The following is a 25,548-nucleotide window of genomic DNA, read 5'->3' on the forward strand; positions in this document are numbered from 1 at the left end:
CAAATGGCTTTAGCAGTAGTGTGTTGATCAAACATGTAACGATCGTCGCAGCAAATGTAGTACACAATTACTTTTATTAAAATCTAATTGATTTAGATTTTAGATTTCGTAACCGTTATTTAAATCACGAGACTTTGAAATATCGAGCATCGTTTAGAAACGTCTAGTTTCGTGAAGCTTCTAGAACGATGCAGGCCGCGTGCACTGAATCAAGTCTCGGTTAGTTTTAACTGCGACCGACAGTCGGAACGTGTCTGCAAATGAAAAAACGCTTCGGCCACACTTTCGCTCGATCTGCCGCAACGCGTGCTTTTTTTATTAACTTGGCTGAACAGCCAAACGTGACCGTCGCACTCACGGTGGTCCGTGCCAGCCACAGTTCTCGTGCCGAGCCGTAATTGTCGACAGATAGTTCACATTACGTACAAACAATCGCGATATCTATCTATTGTTTTTGAGACATGTCCATAGATACACGAAGCCTAACTTTTGGCATGCTTCCTCAAACCTTGGAGTGAGAGAGCCATGAAAGTTTGTCATGTGTAAATTAATGAAATATATAACGAGGGGTTTAAGGTATTTGGTTTAAGCAGCATTTCACTTAATACGTGACGTTTATCTTTGTAATTAAAGGTATGTTTTATTTGATATTTGCATCAACAGTTCAACAGTCCACTCATCTAAGCAATAAAAATAAAAAAAAATAAAAAAACAGTTCAATTCAATTTACTCCATTTAAATAGCCCAAGAAGTTTTTTTGTTACGATATTTTTTCCAAATTTTAAACTTTAAATGGCTCTCCTGTAAAGTTGAAAAAGTATCGCTTAAAACAAATAGCTTTTCACCCCTCGCTAATATTAATGGTCAAACCAGTCAAACAGTCAAATCTCAATTATATTGAACTAAATGACTTTTTATTGCTTTACATAGTTGAGGTCTACCTGGTGTTATTATGCTAAATATGGATAATATGTGAACAAGTAGCTACTTATTTTGAAGAGAAATTGGCACGTGCCTGTCAAATATGAACTACAGTCATAGGCCACTCTATAAGAGTTTACAGTCTTACTTATTAGGCCACAAATAATAATTATTTTTGATCCATACATGGAATGGTTAGTATATAATAACAATTTGTTAAAGCAATAACAAAGTTGTTATTAGTAGTAGACCACAACCTTGATGAGGTCATAGGTAATTATAGAATGTATAAGTAATAACACAGACAGTTACAATGCCACAGTTACAGTACTGCTATAGCTTATATATCAGCTAGCCAGTTTTCCTTATCACAATGATAAACACTGATTATTTGGGTCAATATCTCGTGATAAAAGCATACTTGTGGCTGATGAGGTGCTTAGAAATAGCCTAGTAGGAAGTATAATCTTATTAACTTTTAAAAAGAATAGAGAAAATATGGGAGACTTGATGGGGTTGTTTTGGAAGTGGCTTGAAGAGATACTGTCTCATATACCATCTGCTGATTAATATAACATTACTATAAGTACACCAGGACTGTTCAAATTTTATTTGTTTTAAAAATTGTGATTATAAAATGAAAATTAAATTCATTGAAAACACTTAAGGTAAATTGTAGTCAAAGTGAAACAGCACAAAAATCTTTTTACAAAAAATTTAAATGGTACAAATTATCTGCTGAACGATTCTTTCTTTGAAGACTAGTAACATTTATTTCTTTTGGTAGTACATCAGTTGCCCTGATAGTTTTGTCTTAACTTAAAATGCACTATTCCCACCTTTACTGGGATTGGGATATTCAAAGCATGCTGAGGTAGAGCCCTGGATACTTCTAAAGCTAAGTAGTCATACATTCTGAATTAAGACTTTGAACTCATTTGTAAGAACTTTAAACCCAAAAAAAAACATTCTTCTGTACAAATTTATGATATCAATTGAGCTTTGCATTATATGAAAAATAATGAGTGCTACAACTAAAAGTGCAATCAACTCACCCTTTATCAGAGGTTCACTGACAATGTTGATGTCCTCCTGTGGAATCATATCCATGAGCCGTGCAATGTCCGTTGCCAGCATGTGGTCCACTACTTCTAGCAACTTGGGTTTCAAGGGGTGAAACTTGGTGAAGTCATGATTGGCCAGGGTCTCTTGCATTTTTTTAATATCTGGAAAGTCTCCCGGTGATATTTGCTGCTCTCTTTGTATTTTATCATAAACCTGACCAAGATTCTTGATTAGATCTTTCTTTTTTGAATCTTTACCAAACATTGAAGGCATCTCTTTCCTTAACTCATTGACTATGTATGCATGAACCTTAGCAAGTCGTGCTCTTTTAATAAGGTCGTTTAGTTTACGCAGGGCAGCATTCCTTGGCAAAGACTGCATGTCTTTAAATAAATCTTGTTCTTCATCTTCAAAAAGTCGACGATTAACATCGTACCGGAGAGGCTCATCCCAAAATGAGCCAATGTACACTCTAGCAACCTCAGGAGTTTGTAAAACTTTTCCCAGTGACCACATCAGAGCTCCATAAACACGCATCAACTGCTGATGATCTATCATATCAGCTTTGTTGAGCACAATTCGGATCTTATCATCATGTCCTCTCAATGCCTCTATACTGCGCCTAAATTCATCTGATATATCAAGTTTGTGAGCATCGAACAAAAGTATGATTCGGTCAACACGCTCAGCAAACCATTCCAATACTCCAGTAAAGTCATACCCGCGATCTACACGCTGTTTCTCTCCAGATAGGATACCGGGTGTGTCAACGATAGAGATCCCGCGTAGTACGTCCGACGTGACAGTTGAACACTGGAATCGGTTCAGGAAGGCGTTACCAAATTTACTCAATGGTCGAAACTGTTTTTTCGGATCTACTACTAACGCATTACCCGGAATTACGCCCTCTTTTTCGTCGAACATAACGGCTATAAATCTATCTGTAGTCGGCTCTGGACCAATACGGATGCCCGGAAAATCTCTCTCTAGCAAATACCTGATAAATGTCGTTTTACCGGTGGAGTACTGTCCCACGAGAAGTATCATGGGTTTGGCATCGAAATCTGGATCTTCGAGCTGCGGCGAATGGAAATCGTGGAACTGGTAGTGCAGCTCAAGAGGCAACAGTTTAGTTTTGTAAATCCTCTTGAGCCCTTCCACGACATTTTCAATATTTTCCGCTTTTTCACCTTCTTTCTTAAGCCAACTAAACATAATGAACGTGTTTTGATGTCCTTTTAAAAAAAACTGAAAAGACACGAGGCACTGATACACTCACTGCACCACTTTTGTATTAGATTTATTACAAATCCGCAGAGACTTAAAAGACCACCACCATCATATTAGCCTTTACAAAAATGATTTGATATGAAAATGAAACGTCAAATGACGTATGACGTGCCGAGTGTTTTTTTTTTGGAGTTTATGGCCTAGTATCCAGACCTTTAGGCCAAACGTGCCGAGTGACGTGATATGTAGTGTTGCCTATATTAATGTGTACGTTTGTTAATTACAATAGAAATCTTTAATCAAAATGACACAAAACAAATTTCAACAAGAAGCCACTGAATGTACTTAATATAAAATGTAATTTAGTTGAATCTGTAACTATAACACAAACACAAAAATACAGTATATTTCTTTGTTATATAGTTTTTTTTTTATCTATTATTTTTATAGTTTTTAAATACGCAATTAGGACTTTTTGGTGGGAACGCAAGGAGCGAAATTTAATGTATTGTTTTATTATCTACACTATTTTACTGATATGATATTTCATTTGATTCATTCCATCCCAATTGATTAATATCCTAAATTTCATTTCATTTCGCCCCTTAACATTTTCAAACAGATTTTGCAAAAGATGTATGGTATGATAGTTTTACCTAAATTGGAAAAATAAATCTACTACAGGGATAGTTTGTAACAGGAGAAATTAGAGACCTGTTCTATCTATTCCTATTCCAGTGAAAGAACAGTTCTAGTAGCCTGTTCCAAAATAGCAGCCTGTTCCAATATAACAGCCTGTTGTATTGCCACATGTTTAACTCGTCAGGTTTAAGCCCCGTGAGCTCACCTACTAGTTAAGGTTACGCTGATATAGTCTCTCAAGGCTCTCAGCTTAGGTAGGAAAAAAAACCATGTTTAATAATGTTTTAAATGGAATATGTTCCACATAAAGGAACAGTAACATATGAAATGGTTTAATACATTTTTTGAAATGAAATTAATCCTTCATGCTTTCTCAGGCTTAGGACTGACAACTTGATTTGTTAATATTAATGATATTTAAAACTACTTTTGCCAAAACGTGCATGCATGTTAAGGTTATTGCTATCTTTTTCTATTATAGTAAGTGAAAGGAGAAAAGAGCATGTTACAAACTGTTTGGGAAAAAGATGTATATGCTATATTTTTCTATTTCTGTACGTGAAAAAGGAAAATACCTTGTTCCAAACTGTTTCGTTTCTGACTGTTTACTGTGGAATGGAACAACATAACATATGGAATATTATGGAATAGTTGGAACAATTGTTTCGGACTATAGGCAACAGTTCCAAGTTTTTTCATAGACAAACCTGTTCCGTTTGACTGTTCCGATAAATACGCCTCACCCCTGATCTACAACTTCTTCTTCATCGTTCTCTCATAACTGAGGATCACTACCACGCGTAAGTAAATCTTTAGTGTCTTGCCTTTGGCTCTTTTCCCTCCACTTGGCCAAGAAAGAGAAGCTTTTTCAGATTGTGCCTTAGAAACTGCATACTATGTCCTCAAAAGCTAAGTGCTCGATCTCAGTAAATCATGGAGCTCTTGGAGTGTTGGTTAATCGGTATTCATGGCAGTCCAATGCGTTTCATCATTCTACAGCACCACATTTTGAACTAGCCAAATCTTGGTCACATTCTTTGATTTTTTCATATTATTTCTAGGTTGGTCATCACAAAATTTGCCATTCCGACCTTTGGTAGATTCTAAAATACACAAAATGGCTTACCTTTTCATATCTGTGGGCCGTGGTTTGTGGAAGAAGCTATATCTATAACCATTAGTTCCGTTTTAGAATGGTGGATTTTCAGGTCAAGCTTGGCACTTACAGCTTCTATTCGCTTCAGTATGAAGGTCATCTCATCCTCACTTAATGCAACGATCGTGATGTTTATCTGCATATCTGAGATATTATGTAGCTTTTCTACGTCATAGCGCCAATGCAAATTCCGCCGTCCCAACTCTACTACTATCAATAAACGTCAACGTCAAAATCTGCCAAACACAGTGGCGAAACATGCATGATGCATGTGGTCGGTACAGAATTGAATTTGCTGGAATCTGAAATTATTTTAATTTCGTTTTTATTAACACCAGAATGACTATATTCCACGACGAGATAGAAATAGAAGATTTTGATTATGACGAAGAAGATGAAATGTACTATTACCCATGTCCATGCGGTGACAGATTTCAAATAAGCAAGGTGAATACTTTATTTAATTTTTATCATGAAAGATATTCTCAAAGAAATAGTTTCCATTGGTTTTATACTACTTGTATTTCACATTTCGAATCTTTAATTCTTCTGATAAGATTTTTAATTTTTCTTCAGAAGTTGTCGTAGCCTAAAGGATAAGGCGTCTGGTGTATTGTATCTTGCGATGCATCGGTGTTCGAATCCCGCAGGCGGGTACTATTTTACCTAATGAATACGTACTTAACAAATGTTCACGATTAACTTCCACGGTGAAGGAATAACATCGTGTAATAAAAACCAAACCCGCAAATTACAATAATTTGCGACAATAATAATTACTGGTGGTAGGACTTCTTGTGAGTCCGCACGGGTAGTACCACCACCCTGCCTATTTTTGCCGTGAAGCAGTAATGCGTTTTGGTTTGAAGGGTGGGGCAGTTGTTGTAACCATACTGAGACCTTGGAACTCATATCTCTAGGAGGGTGACGGCATTTACGTTGTAGGTGTCTATGTGCTCCTTTAACCACTTAACATCAGGGGGCCGTGAGCTTGTCCATCCATCTAAACAATAAAAAAAAACATACTTAATCACAGAACAAAAATCAATGATCCAACAAATATTATTTACAATATTATCAGTTTATTAACAATAATTGTTGTATTGAAAAAACAGGAGGAATTAATGGCGGGAGAAGAAGTAGCGACATGCCCAAGCTGTTCTCTCGTTGTCAAAGTTATTTATGATCTGGTAAGCAAAATACGAAATTCTATAATTTAAATTTATTATTATAAAAGTTATGAAAATTTCAACCAATACAAATTACAAAACAATACATACGAAAGTATTCAGTATTAGGGAAGCATGGTCTGCATTTACTAGCCAATAACATTTGCCTTTTGTTTTTACTAGGAAAAATTCAAAGCAGAGTATGAAGAAATAGTAAGAGATGATACTGACAAAGAAACTGTTAAGGTATAAAAAGAAAATACCAAATTTTGGTAAATGAGCCTACAACAGACTCAGCAGGATGAGTTGTCTGCATCAGGAGCAGAGTTCTAGGATGCAATTAACATTATCTGTGATCAAAAATATTTTAATAAAGTTAGATTGTTAATCTTGTATTTTTTTTTATTATGATTATGATGATTATAAATTTTAAGCTTTTTATTTTAATACATCACACATTCTTTAGAGATCATTTGACAGCATCATTTACATTGTAGTGAATCAGAATCCCTACTAAATCATCATACAGACCCCTTTGATCATTGTCCCTTGTGTCAATGAGCTTTGGAGTGGTTTAAGTTATTATAAAAAGTGAGGAATAACATTCAATTGTAAATGACCCAGGTCAAATTTTTTATTTTTATTGCTCTTGTAGGCAGACGAGCATACGGCCCACCTGATGGTGAGTGGTTACCGTTGCCCATGGACTTCAGTAATGCCAGGGGCAGAGCCAAGCCCCTTAATACTCTCCACAAGCCTCGTTTGAAGAAGGACATGTTATAGCGCTCGGGAAACACCGTGGAGGGGAGCTCATTCCATAGCCGGATGGTACGTGGCAAAAAAGATCTCTGGAAACGCACTGTGGATGACCGCAGTGGCTCCAGGTAGTATGGATGAACTCTACTCCGGTGGCGGGCGGTGCGATGGTAACAACGAGATGCCGGTATCATCTCGAACAACTCCTCACAGCACTCCCCATGGAACATACGGTACAAAATACAGAGGGAACCGAAATCCCTCCGCAGACCCAGAGGTTCCAAACGATCCGTGATCATCAAATTATGTAAAGTAAATCTGTGAGTTGACATTATATTATCTTCTCACCCATTAGTTCTTATTCCATTTAACAGCAAAAGCACATGTCTACTACTAGCAGTGTATCTTTTTTGCTCTTTTATTCAAAATTTTAAGAAATTTAACAAACAAACAGCATTGCTTTGCAGCAACTGCAAGTGGAACAAGAGGTGCCAAGAGAACAATTTTAAATAACTGCACAAATTAAATAAAATTACTATTTAAATGCAAATGGTCTATTTTATACTCAATAAAAAATATGAGAAACACATAGTGGGACTTATCATTAAAATTAGTGTACAATATTCATTCTAAAATTATATATTATTCAAGATAATAGAATACATTAAACTAAATGTTTGACTAGCTATGTACTTACATTCTTTCTTCTAATTATAAATTCATACATTTTATTACAAAACCAACAAACAATAAATATTAACACAGCTTTTGATCTCTTAAAATTTTAGGCATAGACATCATAAATAAGACCTATAATTTCATAATTTAATACTGAATTTTTATGTTATAAAAGCATTTATTTTCATGGCTCAGTGATGCTAGACTATATTTTTTTCCATATTTATGTTTTTAGTTTTTGCAGTAGTTTTTATATTTTACCTTTATCTTTATGGATAAAAGTAGGGTAACGAACTCAATGCAAAATAAAATTTACTTTTAAATTACCAACAGTAAAGTTGTCAGCTAGTTTCATTTTATTGCAGTATAACAGCAAAATAATGATGCAAATAACAAACACTTCCAACACTCCCCAGTAAATGATCATCAATCTCACATTTCAACTTCTGCACACAGCAGCAAAAAAATTTTGCTTTGCGACTTTCCTATTTAGGTAGTGCGTTTTTCGGAAACCACCCTGCGCTCTTGCCGCCGACGTCCGTTCTTACATCCAATCCTATTTATAATCCACTTTTTCATGAACTTTTTTACTATATCTATCTATTTTAAGAAGCACTACTTTACATAAAATGAATAACAATTTAGATCAATCATGATTTTTTATTGGACGAAAAATCCTGTATATTTATGGAGTCACAGTTTTAGATGTTGTATGTGAGGACGTAATGAAGCTACGTTTAAATAGTTGGTATCCATATACGAAGCACACTGTATTTATACAGAGATAATCAATAAAACCTGCAAGTGTGGAGTCAGAGGATATCATTAGTCCATTTATTAATGAATTGTCAAAGTCAAAGCTATAAGCGATTAATGGAAGGATAATTATTGAGCTAATTATTACTACGTAAGGCATTTAGCGTTTGCTTATTGTTGGAAGCTTCAACGTACTTCAATTTGGATGAAAACGAATTGGTACTAAATAGTAGTTATACGTAATACATTAAATAAGTTAATTTTTTTATAAATAAGAATTCACGAATAGAGTATAAATAAAAGTATGAAATAATGCAATGTAAAATGAAGATTTTTTTTCTTAAAACTAATAATCTGGTTATCTTGAAAGAATATTTGAACAACTTCAGGAAGAGACCAATGCTTATTCAAACCAAAGCTTTTTCTGGTGATTTTTTTGTCTTCAGTCCTAGTTCAATAAGAGCCGTGTGAGACTGTGAGAATAGAGATAGGCACCGCAGCGTTATCCATGCTGAGTCATGTGGCTCTTGAATTGGTCATCTTGCAACATGTCGAAATCCAATATAGGTGTTTTCAGGTTGAAGCACTTTCACCATCAGTAAAGTGTTATTGAGGTGCGGGATACTAATACAGTGGCAGGAGCTATGCGGCGTGGTCGGGGGGGTGCGGGGGGCCGAGCGGAGGGGGCGCGGCAGGCGCCAGGGGGCCGGGCGGGGGAGCGGCGCGCGCCAGGGGGCCAGGCGGGGGGCCGGGCGGGGGCGCGGCGGGCGCGCGGATGTTGAAGTGCCGCACGGCCGCCTCCAGCGCAACGTTGTTCCCGCTGAAGTACGCGGACACGGCGTTGTGGAACAGCAGCAGCTGCTTGTTCATTACTTTCACCTGCGAGGCAAAGCTAAAATTCAATATTTCCACTTAACGTCCTTACAAGCACTCGTAACACTAAATTTAAAAGTAAATTAAAGTCATTTAAATAACGCTCAATCTAGAGAAATTAATAATTGGTTTGAGAGCACACTCTGTATTTTAATGTGGGTGATTGTTAATGAAACTGCTCCCTGTAGCAGAGTGCGATAGTCTCCGTTACTGACGTGAAGAAATTTCAGACATCAAAACTCAGATTAAATCGTATATTCTAAAAGGTAGTAGTTTCGTAGACGGGCGTGCGATTCCACAGAGGCACAGCGACGGTGGCGCTCACCCTGTTGTCGTGCAGCAGCTGCAGCTTGACGGCACAGTCGGAGCGCAGCCGCTCGTACAGCTGGCGGTGCGCGCGCACGGCCGCCTCCCCCGCGCCGCCCGGCGCCCCCGCGCCGCCGCCCCCCGCACCCCCCGCACCGCCCCCCGCCGCCTCCAGCTCGCTGCGGTACGCGTCGTACTCCACCCTGGCGGACACATCATCTCACATTACTCACACACGAGAACAGTATTCTTGAACTATCACATCTATAATGAACACTCTCTCGCAGTGAGTGGCGAGTGTTGCAGTTCGTGACCCCACTCACGCCGGTGAGTGGCGCTAGAATCACTCTTCGCCGCGGCCACCTAACCTACTATGACTGTACCTTAGCCTTGATTGACTATCAACACTCGAGTTTTATTAATATATGCTAAATATAGCTATTGATTGGTTTAAAAGTATTGAATATTTAATTGCTTACCTTGCCGATTCATACTGTCTTATTGTCAATAATGTATCCTCAATAGTTTTATTGGTGAGAGTGTTCAAGGAATTATTGAAGAAATGTAATGCAGCCAGCAATACTTCACCGTTGCGGGTCAATGAACGTTGAGTATCTGCATTGTAGAGAAATCTGAAAATAATTATAATTTTAAGTATCTTGTTTTTGCCTGTTCACAGCCCAATTACTGTTAAGTGGTTACCAGAGACTGAGCAATTAATTAGAGAACTTACTGGTTCTGCAGTTCCGGTGATTTCTGTGCGAGGTCAGCAAATGCTTCACCCAGCGCACGTTGAGTGTCAAAGGCGAGAGCAAGCTGCCCTGCCAGAGATGAGCTCAAACGTAGAACTGCACTGTACTTGCGTTGCGTTTCACGGACCATCTCAATCTGGGCCTCCAGCTCTGTCCAAAACACAAGGGTCTATCACTTCTACCAGCAATCAACAAATTTCAAATGTTTTGGTATAATTTATATTTCATAGTAACACATATTTTATATCTTAAATGTATGTGCATTTGTAGGTATACCTGTATCAACAGTTCTTGAACTTTTTCCAAGTTTCTCATACAACAATTGTTTGGTACACTTGTAGGTGGAGACTCCCCAATTACGTATGGACTCCAGCTTGGTTGATCCAGTTCGGAGTAGTGTACTTGTGCCTGCAGAACCATTATGTGACACTTCTGGTGGTACTGAAAACCAAATGCAATTTTATCTCATTAGACAAAAGATTAGAATGTGTTTATGTTAAAGCTACAAACAGCTTTTTTATAAGATTACAGCTTACTTATTTTCGCAATCTATAAACAATTTGATTGATAGTTGATCCCCTCTCAAGGTAGCCTGTAGTCTCATCCAGAAATATACTATAAATAGTAAAGCAAAATAGTGAAAGCAACAAAAATTGGTTACTCCTATGCTGGTGAAGAGAAATAATCAACTTTTTACCATATGCAGGTGGAAAAGGCATAGATCTTGAAGTAGGAAACTTGGGTTCTGTTCCAGATGTGATGGAGTCACTGGACTCCCTTATTGGAGGAGTGTCCTTCAGCATTTCATGGATACTGCGTTCTGATTGCCTGTTTGTAATAAATAAATGTATTTTAATTAATCTTTTAAATTTTGACTTATTTTTTAGTAGTTATAAAAACTTATTGCTGTACGAATATTATTACTGGTTATTTGAACGCAGTTAGAAACTAACGTATGTCTTTTGATTTTTTTATTCGTCGTCTTTACTTACTCAAACGCAATTTATACCGTTTAGTTTTTTAAACATCTTTATTGAGATTACTAGTGCGATCAGTGTACACGTAAGTTTACTGGTTAAATGACCTTTACACCATTTCATTGTTTCAGTTTTGAACCAATTAAAAAAGCTGTGCCAATCACAATTAAATCAATTGCTGGATCTGATGCCGGCAAATTGACGCGAATGGGTCGTAAATGTATCGAATGCGTAACTATAGCACAATGTCAATTTATATGAGTCACAACTTTGCACTCACCATTTGGACATCTTGTATATTTACAGCTTTTACTACAAGTAAATAAGAATTAACAGAAATTACAATTATTTAATTATAATTCATTCAAAAACGAACTATTCATTTTCAACTACTTTGGAATACTTCAACGATCGACGCTATGTTAACATTTGAGTTTGACAACTAAGACTTCGTTTTGACAGCTGTGATATAAGTTTTTTTACTGAATACCTAGCCTGGATTCTATTCTTTTAATCAATTATATTTCATTACAACACACTAGGTACATGCTATATAATAATAAACTTTAGGCCGGAGTGACAGAAGTTGATTTATTAGAAATTGATTAAGAGATGAAATTTAATGAAATGAGATGACAGTAAAAAGATGGGAATGGACTTGGAATTTAATAAGCTGGAGCGCGATAACTCATGTGCTTGTGATTTTATTTTGTTTTACCAAACTTTACACAGATGATAAATAGTAAGCTACCATTCATATATGTACAAATTATCCTATAGAAGAACTAAACTAATAAGATAATTCATATAACTTATTTTCTGGCTTTCTCATTTGGCGTTCTCGTTCATAATTTGGGAGCACAGACTACTATAATTTCCATAAACTTTAACGAAACACCTAGTCATTTAACTATAAATTATGAATACACAACCGTTGGTCGTTTTGATGACGTCGTGCGCTAAACGATAAGGCGCTCGGTATACTTTTATTTAGCGCTTGGACTAGGCTGTTGGCCTGTTCAAGATAGAGTTCCACGGTGGAGAAAATAGCGTCATGTAGTAAAAATCAAATCGGCAAAATACCCATATGGTTTGCGTAATTACTCGTAGAAAGTCTTATGAGTCCGCATGGGGCTAGCACTACCTACTAACTCATTAAGTACTCTACTAATTTTCAGCCCGAAGGAGTATTTCGTTCCAGCTCGCAGGGTCAGGCAGCAAATGTATTAAATGTACATAGAACATATTGTCACTGTTCCAAGGTGAGTGGCAGCATTTAAGTTGCTGATGTCTGTAGGTTCCGCTTCCGATAGCCGATAGCCGAGAGCCGACGAGATAGTAAGCTCGTTCACCCGGCGATTTATAAAACAAACAATATAAGTATATGTGAATCTGTGGTATTAAATTACCTATTACGCAAGACCAAGCATACGTATATTATTTTTAATGACAAGACATTCATGAGAAACGACCCTTAACATTATAATTAAATGATGAATTCCTTCTTCAGAAAATGCGATTGCGGGATGTTCACCTGGATAAACCCTGATGGTGAACCAAAAATGACTAAAAACTTAATTTTTTCCACAAAAACGCAGATGTTCAATGATGTATCTGTAATCATTCGGCTTTGCAGACATCGGTGATCTTCGGATCGGTAAGAGTGAAATCGAATTAGAATATCAAACTGGAAAGACCCTAGTTGATGATGTCTACGCTCAATGCAATAATACCAAAACTCAAAACATCTAAGCGGTCTCAGCTCAAACTTCAAAACCGTCCCGATTGGCTAAGAAGTTGTGAAGTATATTTTAATCAGCTCTAACTCTATTCTGACCCTGAGATCATACTCTGAAGCCCAAGTAAAAAAGGCGTGGAAGTTTTTTAACGAGTAGGTAAGTTTACTTTGTGTAAGCTGTCCAGTTGTGTCAGTCACGTTTCAATAATGATCGTCATGCGTCGAATCCTACTCGAGACAGCGTTCGGGAAGCTGCGCAACACCGCTTATTTGAAGACGATAATTTTTGAGCAGTTGCCAGCCAATAGAATCAGAAATGACGGTATTCGTAGGAGAATCACGGTGAACGACATAACTCGAAGAATTGCTAAGTCGAAGTGGCATTGGACTGGGCACATTGTTCGTAGAGGAGACACCGGCTGGGGACAAAAAGTTCTCGAGCTGTGTCTGCACACTGGAAGACGCACCGTGCGGCACCCATAAGAGTGATCGGCGACCTGTTGGAAGTGGCAAGAATGACCTGGATGCAGACAGCGCAGGAGAAACCATTCTGGTAAAAGAGAATGATGAGGCCCTTAAGCTGATGATCTGTTGATGCTGTTGCTGCCTTTGTTTTCGAGATAGTCAATAGACTCAGTATTCGAATAAACGAAATAGTTTCCGAAATGTACTAAATACCTACAATACCTAGGTCCGAAACTAACTTACTCGTACAATACTCATTACGTCTGATTGCGTGGTGTTGTCTTCGGCCTTTTTTTTCTGTAATTTGGATGCCTCTTCCTGACCTACTTTCGGTGCCGTCGGACGCTCCTAGTTTTACAATAATTCTTGCAGCAGCCAGACAAAGCCCAGTTCAATCAACCCGTAAAATTCCCGCAGTGTTGGGTGCGTCATTTGCTCAATAGCGGTAGTCCGATAAGTTTCTCGCCGATATTTTTTATTTGTTAAAGTGTGATCGAGCTCATGGACCACATGGCGTTAAATAGCCACCGGAGCTAATAAACATCACAGCGTGAATGATGCTGCCCACTTTGGGTTTCTGAGATTTTTGGTCTAGGTCTCAATTTTATATACTGTTAATTACGCAAAATTTTATTTGTGTGGGTTACGCAGCTTTTTATTTTATTTTAATTTCTTTATCGTCGAAGCCATTCGTAAACAGGAGTTGAGTAATTATTTCATTAGGAAAATAGGGCCTCCGGGATTCGAACACCGGCTCACTGCACTGGGTGTCTTATCGTTCAGGCCACAACGGCTTATTTGTATTACCGTTTGCGATCGCCAACAGACGCATCACGGTGGTAGGGCAATTATAAGCCGGCATGGGATACACTACAATCTTGTCCATTTCTAGTAAGTAATCTTGTCCATTTCTTCAACCTTGTCCATTTCTAGTTCTAGCAAAGCAGTATAGAGCTCCAGTTTCGAAGGGTGGGACAGTCGTTATGCCTACTATACAATAAAGTGTTCGACCTTACGTTCCAAGATGGGTCGACCTTCACGTTATGATGTCTATGGACAGCTGTAACCTCTACGCCAGGTGGGTGGTAAGCTCGTCCACCAAACTTACAAGTAATTGGACATTTGCTATGTTTAAATAAAAAATAAAGATAGTTTGTTCATGCTTGCTTATATTTCATAAACTATATTTTATGGCGAAGACAGGTGGTGGCAGCTGCCGTCCTGTGTTGTTACATTGCGTAGTTATTTGTAATGTTACTTGTATATCATGTTAGAGACCGCCACGACTCTAGACCTGACGCCACTTTTCGGACACTTCACAAATATTTCTTGACGCGTCACAAATTAATTTCAAAACCTTATTAGGTATAGCTTAGGTCAGTGTTCAGTAATAAGTAAATAAAATCATAATGTACTGCAAAACTTTTTATTACCTACAAGGTAGTCAATTTCGCAGGGACAAACTAAAGATAGGTACAATGAACAAGCAGTCGCGGCCACTTTTCCAAGGTATTGAAGTTTTTGATAATCGGTACCTATATGAGTACTATTGTTTGCTCAGTGATCTAAATTTGAACGCAGTCACTCATTCCTGATGATTCATTTTGTAAATGTTACGTTCTCCCGGAGGCCTTTCCAGTTTCACCAGGACAGGTGGGCGAGCAAAGGCTCAGCCAGGAGGGGTAGGATTTGCTAACAACTGCCCGAGCGCCTCCGAAGGAGACCTAACAACTCAAGATAAGCTGCTTCACGAATGAATCGGAATCGCGACCCGTTGAGAAGATCCGGCGAGAAACTCAGCGAGCTGATGCCTTTGTTTTCTATAACTCTGCAGTTCTTACTAAAAACAATGTTACCAAACCAAAAAATTAAAAGAAAGTCGATTTTGATACATTTGAGAAAGGTTTATTTTTGTTTCTTATTTATAAATAGATTACAGTTATTCATAAAACACATAACTTTCAGATAGCTATAAGTTGATGATTTTAACAGTAGCTCAAACTGATAGTTATAACATATATATACATACATATGTATGTAATTATGATAATCAAATTAATACTTACTACTAATTAATACCTACGAACATTGGGTTTCATAATCTATATAACATTTTTAATTATCATTATTTTCTTAGCTTATAATTTATTTACATTTAATTTTGTATTCAATATAAATACGTTACATGCAATTTCAGAATAAAATTACATTAGAGTTCAATTATATACGCACTCTTCTGGTAGAATACCGAGTGAATATATAAAGATAACGTTGTAGAGATATAATTTCCTACATTGTTTATTTGTCTTTGGTAGTTCTGTTGATTAAAAGTGGACTATGCTTAAACTGTAAATTTAATGAATTAGGCGGGAACTTTTTGCATTTATTTACATATAAAATATTGTGAGGTTGGTCTATTTACAAATGTTATAAATACCAATAAAAATCCAGTTCTTTGTGAAAACATGAAACAATTTTTTGAACACTCAATCTTGAAACTTAACGCTATCAATTTCATCGCTAGCATTAAATTCATTAATGACTCAAAGATTCATGAAGCGATGGAGTACTTACTAAGACATGTCTGATGGGAAAAAGATAATTTTAAAATGAAATCCGAGTGACGGATGTAATGGCGCCGTACACCACAACTCGGCGGGGAGATTACTTTACAACATATTGCAGAATATGGTCGCAAGTTAATTTTTGAAGTGTTCAAAAAATATTCCCCTAGTAAATTGGGGTGGGAGTATGTATCCGTTTTTGACTTAGTATCTATGTAATACCAAATTAAGTTTACGAAATTAAGTCTTATACATCACCTAATTGTATTAAATTCCTAATATATATATCGACGCTTGAAAGGCAAACGTTACTAAGCGACAATGCGTGAACTTTACAGTAGACTAATTTAAAGTTGAAATACCTGAAAAAAAATCTATTTTAACGAGCCTAGCTGTAGGATTGAAATGATTTTAATAGACCTAGAAATATATTTTTTTTGCGCATCGAATATCATTTATGTATAAAGAGATATAGAGCTAGGAATTTTCCAACGGCCAGGGCAATTGCGTTGTTAAACGAATTTCTGTCTGAAATCCAGGATGCTGACGTATTTGCCGATAGTTGGGGTATATTTTGTTATTTTTAGCATAATATTATAATTCGTATTCGTATGTCGTATCACTCTTGTCAGAGCGGTCGTGGTCGTCATCCAGCATCATTGTTGTGGGCAGATGTTATGCGCCTCACGAGCAATCGCTACTCCTCCCGGTTTGTGGTGAGCCCGGTACACTCATGCAAACAGCCGCCAACTGCCGACTTGATCTGGTCGGTCCATCGCATGGGCACCCTTCCACGCGGTCTGGTGCCTTCTACTTTGCCCTGAACGACAAGGCGCTCTATGGAGTCATTTCCTCGCCGGGAGACATGTCCAAAAAATGATAGTATGCGTCCATGCACGAGCGCCAAAAGACGCTGCTTAATGCCGAGTTCTCGAAGAATGGAGATATTGGTGCGAAGTTCGGTCCATGAAATACCAAGCATTCGTCTCCAGCACCACATCTCCAGAGCATCATTCTTCTTTCTCTCGACCTGCCGCAAAGTCCACGTCTCCACAGCGTATAGGAATATGGGAAAAACAAGAGTTTGTACGAGCCGGATCTTTGTGGCTTTGGTAACGCTTTGTATATATAATATAATAATTTTTTATAATTTATATTCTGTTATAATTTACTAATATATAAAATTCTCGTGTCACAGTTTTCGTTGCCATACTCCTCCGAAACGGCTTGACCGATTTTGATGAAATTTTTTGTGCTTATCCGGTATCTATGAGAATCGGCCAACATCTATTTTTCATCCCCCTAAATGTTAGGGGTAGTCCACCCCTAAATTTTTTTTTTAATTTTTAGACAAAATATTTAATTTCTATTTTTTTATGATACAACATACAAAAATACATACAACCCTAAATTTTCACCCCTCTACGATCAACCCTTATTTTTTATTTGCTAATTAAAAACTTTAAATTTTTTTGCGAGAATGTTGTTTTTATTTTGTCATGACGTAGAATAAAAAAAATCATATTACTCTGAAATTTTCACCCCTCTACGATCAACCCCTATTTTTTATTTGTTAATTATAAACTTAATTTTTTTTGGCAAATTTTTTATTTTGTTTTGTCATGACTTAAAATAAAAAAAATCATATTAATCTCAATTTTCACTCTTATACGATCAACCCCTATTTTTCCATCCCGATTAATATTTTTTTTATTCTATGCACTGATCCGCAATAAGGTTGCAAGATGGCAATCAAATATTATAATTGTAGTACGATAAATTCTTATTCAGAGTTTATAATTTCAAGTTCCTTTAATTTATGTTTTTTAAATTCAATTTGATCTCCCGCCCTCGCCGGTCGACTACTGATCAACTATCAATCGATCAGCTATCCCCGCCAGGTGTCGCCAGGATGAAGACGAAGCCGGTCTCCTGTCTTACTTACTCACTATACATCATAGATTATACACGTAATATATTTGAGAGCTATACAATACTATACATTTTTCAGCTATGTTTTTTTGGTTTTATTTGTGTATCAATAGTATGTTCAGTAGGTCTGAGAATCGGCTACTATCTATTTTTCATACCCCTAAGTGAAAAGGGTTGTCCACCCCAAACATTTTTTTATTTTTTTTATTTTTTGGATATATTTTTTTTGTTTATAATGAGGTATTATGTTTTTTTTTTTCTACAGTACAATTTCCCTAGAAATCTTATTTAAGGCAACACAACGTTTGCCGGGTCAGCTAGTAATATATAATATTATGTTAGTACTTAATAATTTTAATCATGTTTTTTGTGTTAACGAGTCAGGCGTTTTGGTGCAAACTGTAAGCCTGACTTTGTATTGAATGGAATAAATAAATAAAGCAGTTATTGTCGCTTAGTCACGTTTGCCTTTCAAGCGTCGATATGATAAGAGTTTCTAGATGTACAGGTAATCGTTGCTTAGGTCAGATGATTTGTTCTTTGGGTGGTCTGGTCGTCTAGTCTTCTAGTTTGATGATGTGAGGTGTGGGTGTGAGCAGGGGCGCGGTGTTGTCAGCGTGCCCGCGCAGAGGTCGCATCTCCGCGCCAGAACTGTCGCTCACCATCACCGTCTCTTGTGGGCAACACGATGTTTTCATCGACACTGACTCTGTTGATCTCTTGTGACTCTGAATAAGAGAAAGGAAAAGTTCAGGACATTACATTTTAAAAAGGCCTGTTGTCTAAAATGTGCAATTATTAGTGATTAGTGCTAAACAGAATGCTCTGAGTGTAGTGACATCGGCATGTGTCTAATGATATATCATTTTTATTTTTATAAAAATACTAATAAAATTGAGAAAAGAAACAGATAGCAAGATAGGTACATCATTTCACGGTTCACGTATATTTAAGGTAGTGATCAAAACCTATACCAGTCGGAACTACCGGCCAACCACATCGCGGCTGGCATAGCTCCGTGGACGCCAATGTCGCGTCGCTTCCGTATTTAAATTCCGAGGCAGGTACTAATTTTTCTAATGAAATACATATTAAACATATTTATGCTCACGATTGACTTCGACGGCGAAGGAATCACATCATTTATTAAATATCAAACTTGCAAAAAATTTAATTTGCAAAAAGGCTCCGAACGATTAGCTACCACCATCCTACCTATTTCTGCCGTGGAGAAGTCATGCGTTTCGGTTTGAAGGGCGGAGTAGCCGTTGTAACTATACTGAGTCCTTAGAACTCATATCTCAAGGTGGGTGGCAAATACGTTGTAGATGACTATATACCCAAAATTAAAATATCTTTTTATAAATATATATTTATTTCTATCAATCAAAATATGCACCCGTGGTATTGATGCATCTCTACCAGCGCAGTGGTAGTTTTTTAATGGCCTTTTTGAAGAGGTTAAGTGTTCGGGAGCCAACAAACTCTTCAAAAGTCTTTTGTACTGCTTCTCAGGTATTGAATTTATTCCCTCCCAAAATTTTGTTTATACTATGAAAAAAAGGAGAAGTTTGAGGTGTGAGGCCGAACGTTGTCGTATAGGAGTAGCGGATACAAGCCATTATCCAAGGGCTTCACCATGATTGTGTCTAGTTCCTGGCAGTACCCGTCTGCAGTAACGCTGGTGCCATTTCGTAAGAAGTTGCAATGAATTGGCACTAGCCTACTAAACAGTGACTATGATTTTTTAGGGATAAGTTTTGGTTTGGGGCATTGGCTAGGTGTTGAACCAGGGTTTAACCGACATGATTACTGCTTAATAAAAATATTTTTTTTTATTGCAAGTGACAATGTGGTTCTTAAATACCTTCATGTTAAGCAACGCAAGGCATAGCTTAACGTGTTCGTTACGCTGGAAATCGCTCAGTTCATACGGCACACACTAGTCAAATTTCCGTACATACCGTGCGAGTTTGTCGCATATGGACCAAATGATTTTGGCACTAACACTGAAAGCTGCTGCTACCTCAGCGGTAGATTGAGTACCGTTAACTTCCACTTTCTTATCAGCCCAGAGACGTCCACTGCTGGACATAGGCCTGCCCCAAGCCTCGCCACAAAGACCGGTCCTGCGCTGCCTGCATCCAGCAGATCACCTCGATAGATCGTCAGTACCCACGCTACGTACGTTCCAGTATGGGGTCACTGCTCAAGTACTTTCTGGCCACAACGGACATCCGTTCTACGAGCAATGAGCCCACTGCCACCTCAATGTCGCAATCCTTTGGGCTATGTCGGTTACCATGGTTTTCCAGCGAAACTCCTCATTTTTTGATTTTATCTCGCAGGGAACTTCCACGGTTGCCTTTAATTCGTTGTTGTTAACTTTATTTTTCGGATGATCATAGAGTTCATTTTTAGATCAAAATTTCCATGATGCAGGATCCTTCCAGATCAGAAGCGAGCAAACCAATAACGAGTCGCGCGTTCGTTCGTAGTGCTCACTCCGTACACGTCTCTAATGTTGTCAGTCGTTTGTGCAGCATTCATTGTCACCACGACAATACTCTTATTCCATAATTACTGGTAATTACATCGGGGCCATATTGATGAAAAATATACAAACTTCATAGGTTTCAACTTATTGTAAAAGCTAGTAATGATAGCTAGTAATGATAAGCAAAAAACTTGCTCATCCAAGATTTATTATCAGGTACATTTTGTCTAATTCTAACAGTAATGTTAGGAAATGATGATACTGTTTAGATCTCATACAGCGAATTGCAATCTCAGGCAGGAAATAGACTGTTGTTGTATAGTGCTGTAGACTGGACCGTTGATTGTATTGTAGTTAGTTCTGAACTGGAGCTCAACTAATGTTTCATTAATCCTAGTTCAATTAGGTAACAAGGGCCTGCCTGATATGTTCATCGCGATTGTCATTACATAAAGTTAGTGAAATGAAATAAACAATTTAAAGTGAAAGTAATTTCAAACAGGACAGAACCACGCCGTGTCCAGTGACAGTAATTATTTATCCAAGGGAAATTGTGGCGAACTTTTGAATGAATTTTACTATTGGTATTTATGTTTGTCGGCTGGACTACCGGTGTCTTAGAGTGATGAAGCCGACAAGCTTAACACACATTTATCATGCAACAAAACATGCAGGAATTTCAAGTGATTGATTACCTATTTCATATGGTTAAATTTCGAGGGGTGTAAGAAGACAATTCTTTAGCTGTACCGACAGGGTCCATAGACTGCAGCCACATGCCTTCATCTGTTATTTTTGATGGTACCTAGTGATTTCACGATAGGTATATGATAGGATTATGTGAGATGATGCCATATTTCAGAAATAAAACACGTGACAAAAGATTAAGAAATTCGTGAGAAACCCCGCTGACTAATATCGATGAACGACACCAAGTAATCGATTGTATTCTATTTGTTAGTTTAATAATTTATGAAATAACTAATTCAAGGAGAAGATTGTAACTATAAGATTAATACAAATAATACATTTGGTTAAAGAGATTTTTTTTGTTAAAATAGGCAAAATACGAACCCTCTTAAAACAATGCGCGATGCTGTGACACAGAGTGGAGGGAGATACTCTTCGACGTTGCCTCATGAGCACGTACAATATGGGATTGAGCACGTAGTTGAGCAGCATCAGGACATCGGACAGATCGCCTAGCAGACCCAGCCGCGGCCACGCGGGCGGGCCCAGCGACAAGTACAGAGCCGAAGTCACCTGGAACCATGCTCCACTTTATGCAACAAATAGGTACCTATGGCGTATCGCGACGGATCATAGCAGGTCATGCTCGATTTTTACGAGAGCATCATCTTCAGGTAGCGGCATCAGCAGATGACGGGGCATTTAAGGACAGTGTCCTTGTCTTTCCGCACGAAGGCGTCGCTGTAGAGGCCGGGATTGGGATAAAAATCTCTCCTGAATCCTGGCCTCCTTAGTATTTTGGTACTCTCTGTGGCAATTTAGGAATCAATGAGCGAGACAAAAAAATACCTCGTAATACCTACTTACACGCGTTTTGAAAAATAGTAAGTCAGTGATGGATAACTGCACTTTCCGACCCAGCGAAGTGGTACGAGATGGCGGTGCCTTTGCTGACTTGGAGTAGCTCGCCAACCAAGAGAAGCTAGTAGCGCCGGCGACCGCTTGTTAGGCGTGTAGGGTAGGGAGGTGAGATTTTTACCCCCCGTCTGCCTCGGTTAAGTTCAACTCCGACATACTCAGACTTTTAGGTAGGCAGCAGCTTGGATCTGCCCCTGGCATTGCTGAAGACCATGGGCGACGGTGACCACTCACCATCAGGTGGGCCGTGTGCTCGTTTGTCTACAAGGGCAATAAAAAAATACACGCATTTTGAAAACGTAATCATCTCGAAGAATAGCTTATCTACAAAAATAACTGTTTTATTGAGTTTACTATAGTAGGTACGCATATATCATCAGCTAGGGTGTCCCACTCAAACAAATTGCATTTTCTCGAGATAAGGAGTTTCTTCATTTGCTCTCTGCTTCATACAAACAAACATCTGCTTCAAACAAAGAAACATTCTGCTTTGTAAAATTAAGTATATAGATTTAATTTAAAATAGATTTAATTTAAAATTAATTTTAATGATCATATTAATAATATCAGCAAAATTCATTGATTAATATCGTTATTCAGTATACTGATGAGTATATTGCTCTGTAGCTGTAAACAGCTGACAATCGGTCTCTCTGTGTCATTGACTTTTATGTATTCAGTGTATTTGATTTATTGATTAGTACATCGGTAATAGCTTTGATTTATAATCAGTATTTATGTATTACTAGTGGTCCCGCAGTAGTCGAAATTCGACTATAATTAATTGAAATTATAAGTATAAACATTATTATGGTCCTATTGTTACAGATTTCGCCAAGACTACACTTAAGACAAATACGTCTCGTAATATTAAAGATAAACAATACTAACCTATTATCAATTTGACTACGGACTTTAAGCAATAACAAAAGTTTGACAATAAACAAAGAGTATATGTGTGTGTGCCAAATACATGGTAGTGTGTGTAATGTTTTCTTTATCGATTTAATGTATCTTTTATGTATTATTTATTATATTTATAATGCAACTCGTTCCTGTACATTCATTTTGATATTACTTTAAGATAAGCGGAAGTATGGGAAATATATTATTCCAAAACCGCAAAATGAATAAAGTATTAAATTAATTAAAGACATAATAAAACTTACAAAAACAGAAAAAAAGGAGTTTTTACAAAAACAATTCGTCGATATATATTATAATGTTGTCAGGCAAGGCCTATGACGGGAAAAAATGTATATAGACATATCTTACACTTATTCACGAAGAAGGGATAACGTCGTATAGCAAAAACGAAATCTTGAGGATTTTATAAATTATTAAATTGGCGTAATTACCGATGGTGAGAAGATGAGAAGAGCTGTGAGCCCGCGCGTGTAGGGAACACAATAAGTGACGGATTTAGGCCTGAGGCCACCCTAGGCCGTGTTTGTCGGACCGCCCTTAATGTTACAAATAAATTTAATTAAATTTGACCCAATATTTTGATTATAAATTCAAAATAACTTTACAAAAAATATTTTAAGGAGATTGTCCTTACTTCTTTTGCCACCCTATACACAGGCCTCACGCCGGGCCTAAGCGTAATTCTATGACTGAACACAGCACTATCTCTGCCGCCAGTGGCCATGCGCGTCGATAGAACATCTATTACACGATACAATCAAGACTGCGACTTCTCCAGTTACAAGATAATAATATTAAATGAAGGGTGAGCTCGTCTGTCCATCTAGAGCAACAAAATGCCTCGAAAAATATTTAAAAAGAAAGATTTACAACACCCGTGCCTATTATATATAGTTATATTTCTTAAGCACGTGAGACTATTTTAAAGAGCTCCACAGATTTCATTATCATCTAGCAGAACGAAATGAATAAAGTAACTTAAACTATTAAGTAAGTAAGTAATTAAGATTAAACTATTAATTCCAGTTTGTATCATATATACCTATATATTATTATGTATATGTATGTATATTTGCGGCGCCTCTACGAAACTATACTACGATATAAATACTTTCAGATTGTCTCTATGATCATGAACTTATTTTTCGTGGTTGTTTATGAACCTAACATTGAGAAATTACTTCTCTGTTATTAAAGTCATTATCATATCTCCGGCCATCAGTATGCAGGCGACATCGAAGTGCCGTTTGGCAAAAATATCTCATTGTTCCAATAATGATATTCAAATAAATGTTACATTATATTCGCATGCTATTGTCGACAGTGTAGTTCAGGATTCTGACCCTGACTGAGTTTACCCTACGGCAAATATTCTGATCCTGTTTCTGATCCGTATCTTAGACAGGCAGGCAGACCACCGACCTCGAATACTATGAGGCTGCGGAGTGCCCACACACATCATATTGATATTATGAATGGCTTAGACGTTACTCCTGTAAGTTAGGTCAAATGTTTGAGCGGCGCATCTTGGCACTACTGACGAGAAGTGGTAACTTCCATCCATCAGATTCCTAGCGAGGCCATTAAAAGTGTGGAAAAATAAATTTTAAACATCTAATAAATTGTTTTATTGCTGAGATGGGTGGACGAGCTGGTGGTGTTAAGTGGTTACTGGAGTCCATAGACATTTACAAAGCAAATGCGCCACCCACCTTGAGATATAAGTTCTAAGGTCTCAGTACAGTTACAACGGCTGCCCCACCCTTCAAACGTATTACTGCTTCACGGTAGAAATAGGCGGGGTGGTGGTACCTACCTTCGCGGACTCACATGAGGTCCTACTACCTGTAATTACGCAAATTATAATTTTGCGGGTTTGATTTTTATTACACGATGTTATTCCTTGACCGTGGAAGTCAATCGTGAACATTTGTTAAGTGAGTGAAAAATTGGTACCCGCCTGCGGGATTCGAACACCGGTGCACCGCTACATACGAATGCACCCGACGCCGCGACGTCTTCTCCTTTAGGCCACGACGACTTCAAATATAATTCAAGCTAGCGTCTTTTAGCTCCATAATGTCCAAAAAATTGAGGTTATATGTAGATATGTGGACATACCTAACTTAAAGCGATCGTTTATCTGTTCTATAATATATTTGGTGTTGAATAGATAATCGATTGAGTGCCTCATTCGTGATTCTAAGCTCGTGTCTCCAGCCTTCTACGACGTATACGCGTACTGCTACTGCTACTTATTGAAATAAATGTAGTTGAGAAAAATACCTATATGAGCGAATCATGATTTTAAATAGCTTTTAAAAAATACGAAGTAAACTGTAGAGAAATGAGCACATAGCGCGCATGCCAACCTACACTATTAAAATCATGGTCCTTTTTAAATTCACCGCAACCGGATCTTCCATTGAGGGTTCCAATACAACAAACACAACTCCTCTCCTTAAGGGCGAACTAGATGCTATGATGGACTATAACTAAATATAATATAACCTTCGCCGCAAGGACGTAAAACTTC

The 25,548-nt window shown here is 37.6% G+C and overlaps 4 protein-coding genes across 9 annotated transcripts in view; 1 reads left to right on the plus strand and 3 right to left on the minus strand.

Moving 5' to 3' along the window:
• LOC101737204 (EH domain-containing protein 3) overlaps positions 1–3,449 on the minus strand; it is a 30,043-nt gene extending 26,594 nt beyond the window's left edge. For all 3 annotated transcript variants that reach the window (XM_004927406.5, XM_012691440.4, XM_062669292.1), the window contains exon 1: positions 1,977–3,449. In XM_004927406.5, the coding sequence (XP_004927463.1) occupies positions 1,977–3,201 (1,225 nt within the window). In that variant the 5' untranslated portion in view covers positions 3,202–3,449. The remainder of the gene's footprint in view (positions 1–1,976) is intronic.
• Positions 3,450–4,924: 1,475 nt separating this feature from the next.
• On the plus strand, positions 4,925–6,571 carry LOC101737352 (diphthamide biosynthesis protein 3). The gene is made up of 3 exons (XM_004927407.5): positions 4,925–5,461; positions 6,130–6,204; positions 6,367–6,571. Exons 1-3 carry the CDS (start codon positions 5,354–5,356, stop codon positions 6,433–6,435), a joined length of 252 nt encoding a protein of 83 aa, XP_004927464.1. The 5' UTR covers positions 4,925–5,353; the 3' UTR covers positions 6,436–6,571.
• A 906-nt stretch (positions 6,572–7,477) lies between these two features.
• Positions 7,478–11,727, minus strand: LOC101737636 (arfaptin-2). Its single transcript, XM_038012096.2, has 7 exons — positions 11,562–11,727; positions 11,002–11,132; positions 10,581–10,745; positions 10,286–10,454; positions 10,032–10,184; positions 9,572–9,755; positions 7,478–9,252 (listed from the first exon to the last, which is right to left on the minus strand). Exons 1-7 carry the CDS (start codon positions 11,570–11,572, stop codon positions 9,016–9,018), a joined length of 1,050 nt encoding a protein of 349 aa, XP_037868024.2. The 5' UTR covers positions 11,573–11,727; the 3' UTR covers positions 7,478–9,015.
• A 3,640-nt stretch (positions 11,728–15,367) lies between these two features.
• Positions 15,368–25,548, minus strand: part of LOC101737493 (prostaglandin E2 receptor EP2 subtype) — a 63,871-nt gene continuing 53,690 nt past the window's right edge. For 3 of the 4 annotated variants that reach the window (XM_038012023.2, XM_062669294.1, XM_062669293.1), the window contains exons 6-7: positions 21,552–21,740; positions 15,368–18,708 (exon numbers count right to left, since the gene is read on the minus strand). In XM_038012023.2, coding sequence (XP_037867951.1) covers positions 18,538–18,708; positions 21,552–21,740 — 360 coding nt within the window. In that variant the 3' untranslated portion in view covers positions 15,368–18,537. Of the gene's footprint in view, positions 18,709–21,172; positions 21,283–21,551; positions 21,741–25,548 lie in introns of all 4 variants that reach the window. The other variant, XM_062669295.1, reaches the window with a different exon arrangement.

The sequence above is a fragment of the Bombyx mori genome, chromosome 7 (genome assembly GCF_030269925.1).
Source record: "Bombyx mori chromosome 7, ASM3026992v2".
Lineage (NCBI taxonomy): Eukaryota > Metazoa > Arthropoda > Insecta > Lepidoptera > Bombycidae > Bombyx > Bombyx mori.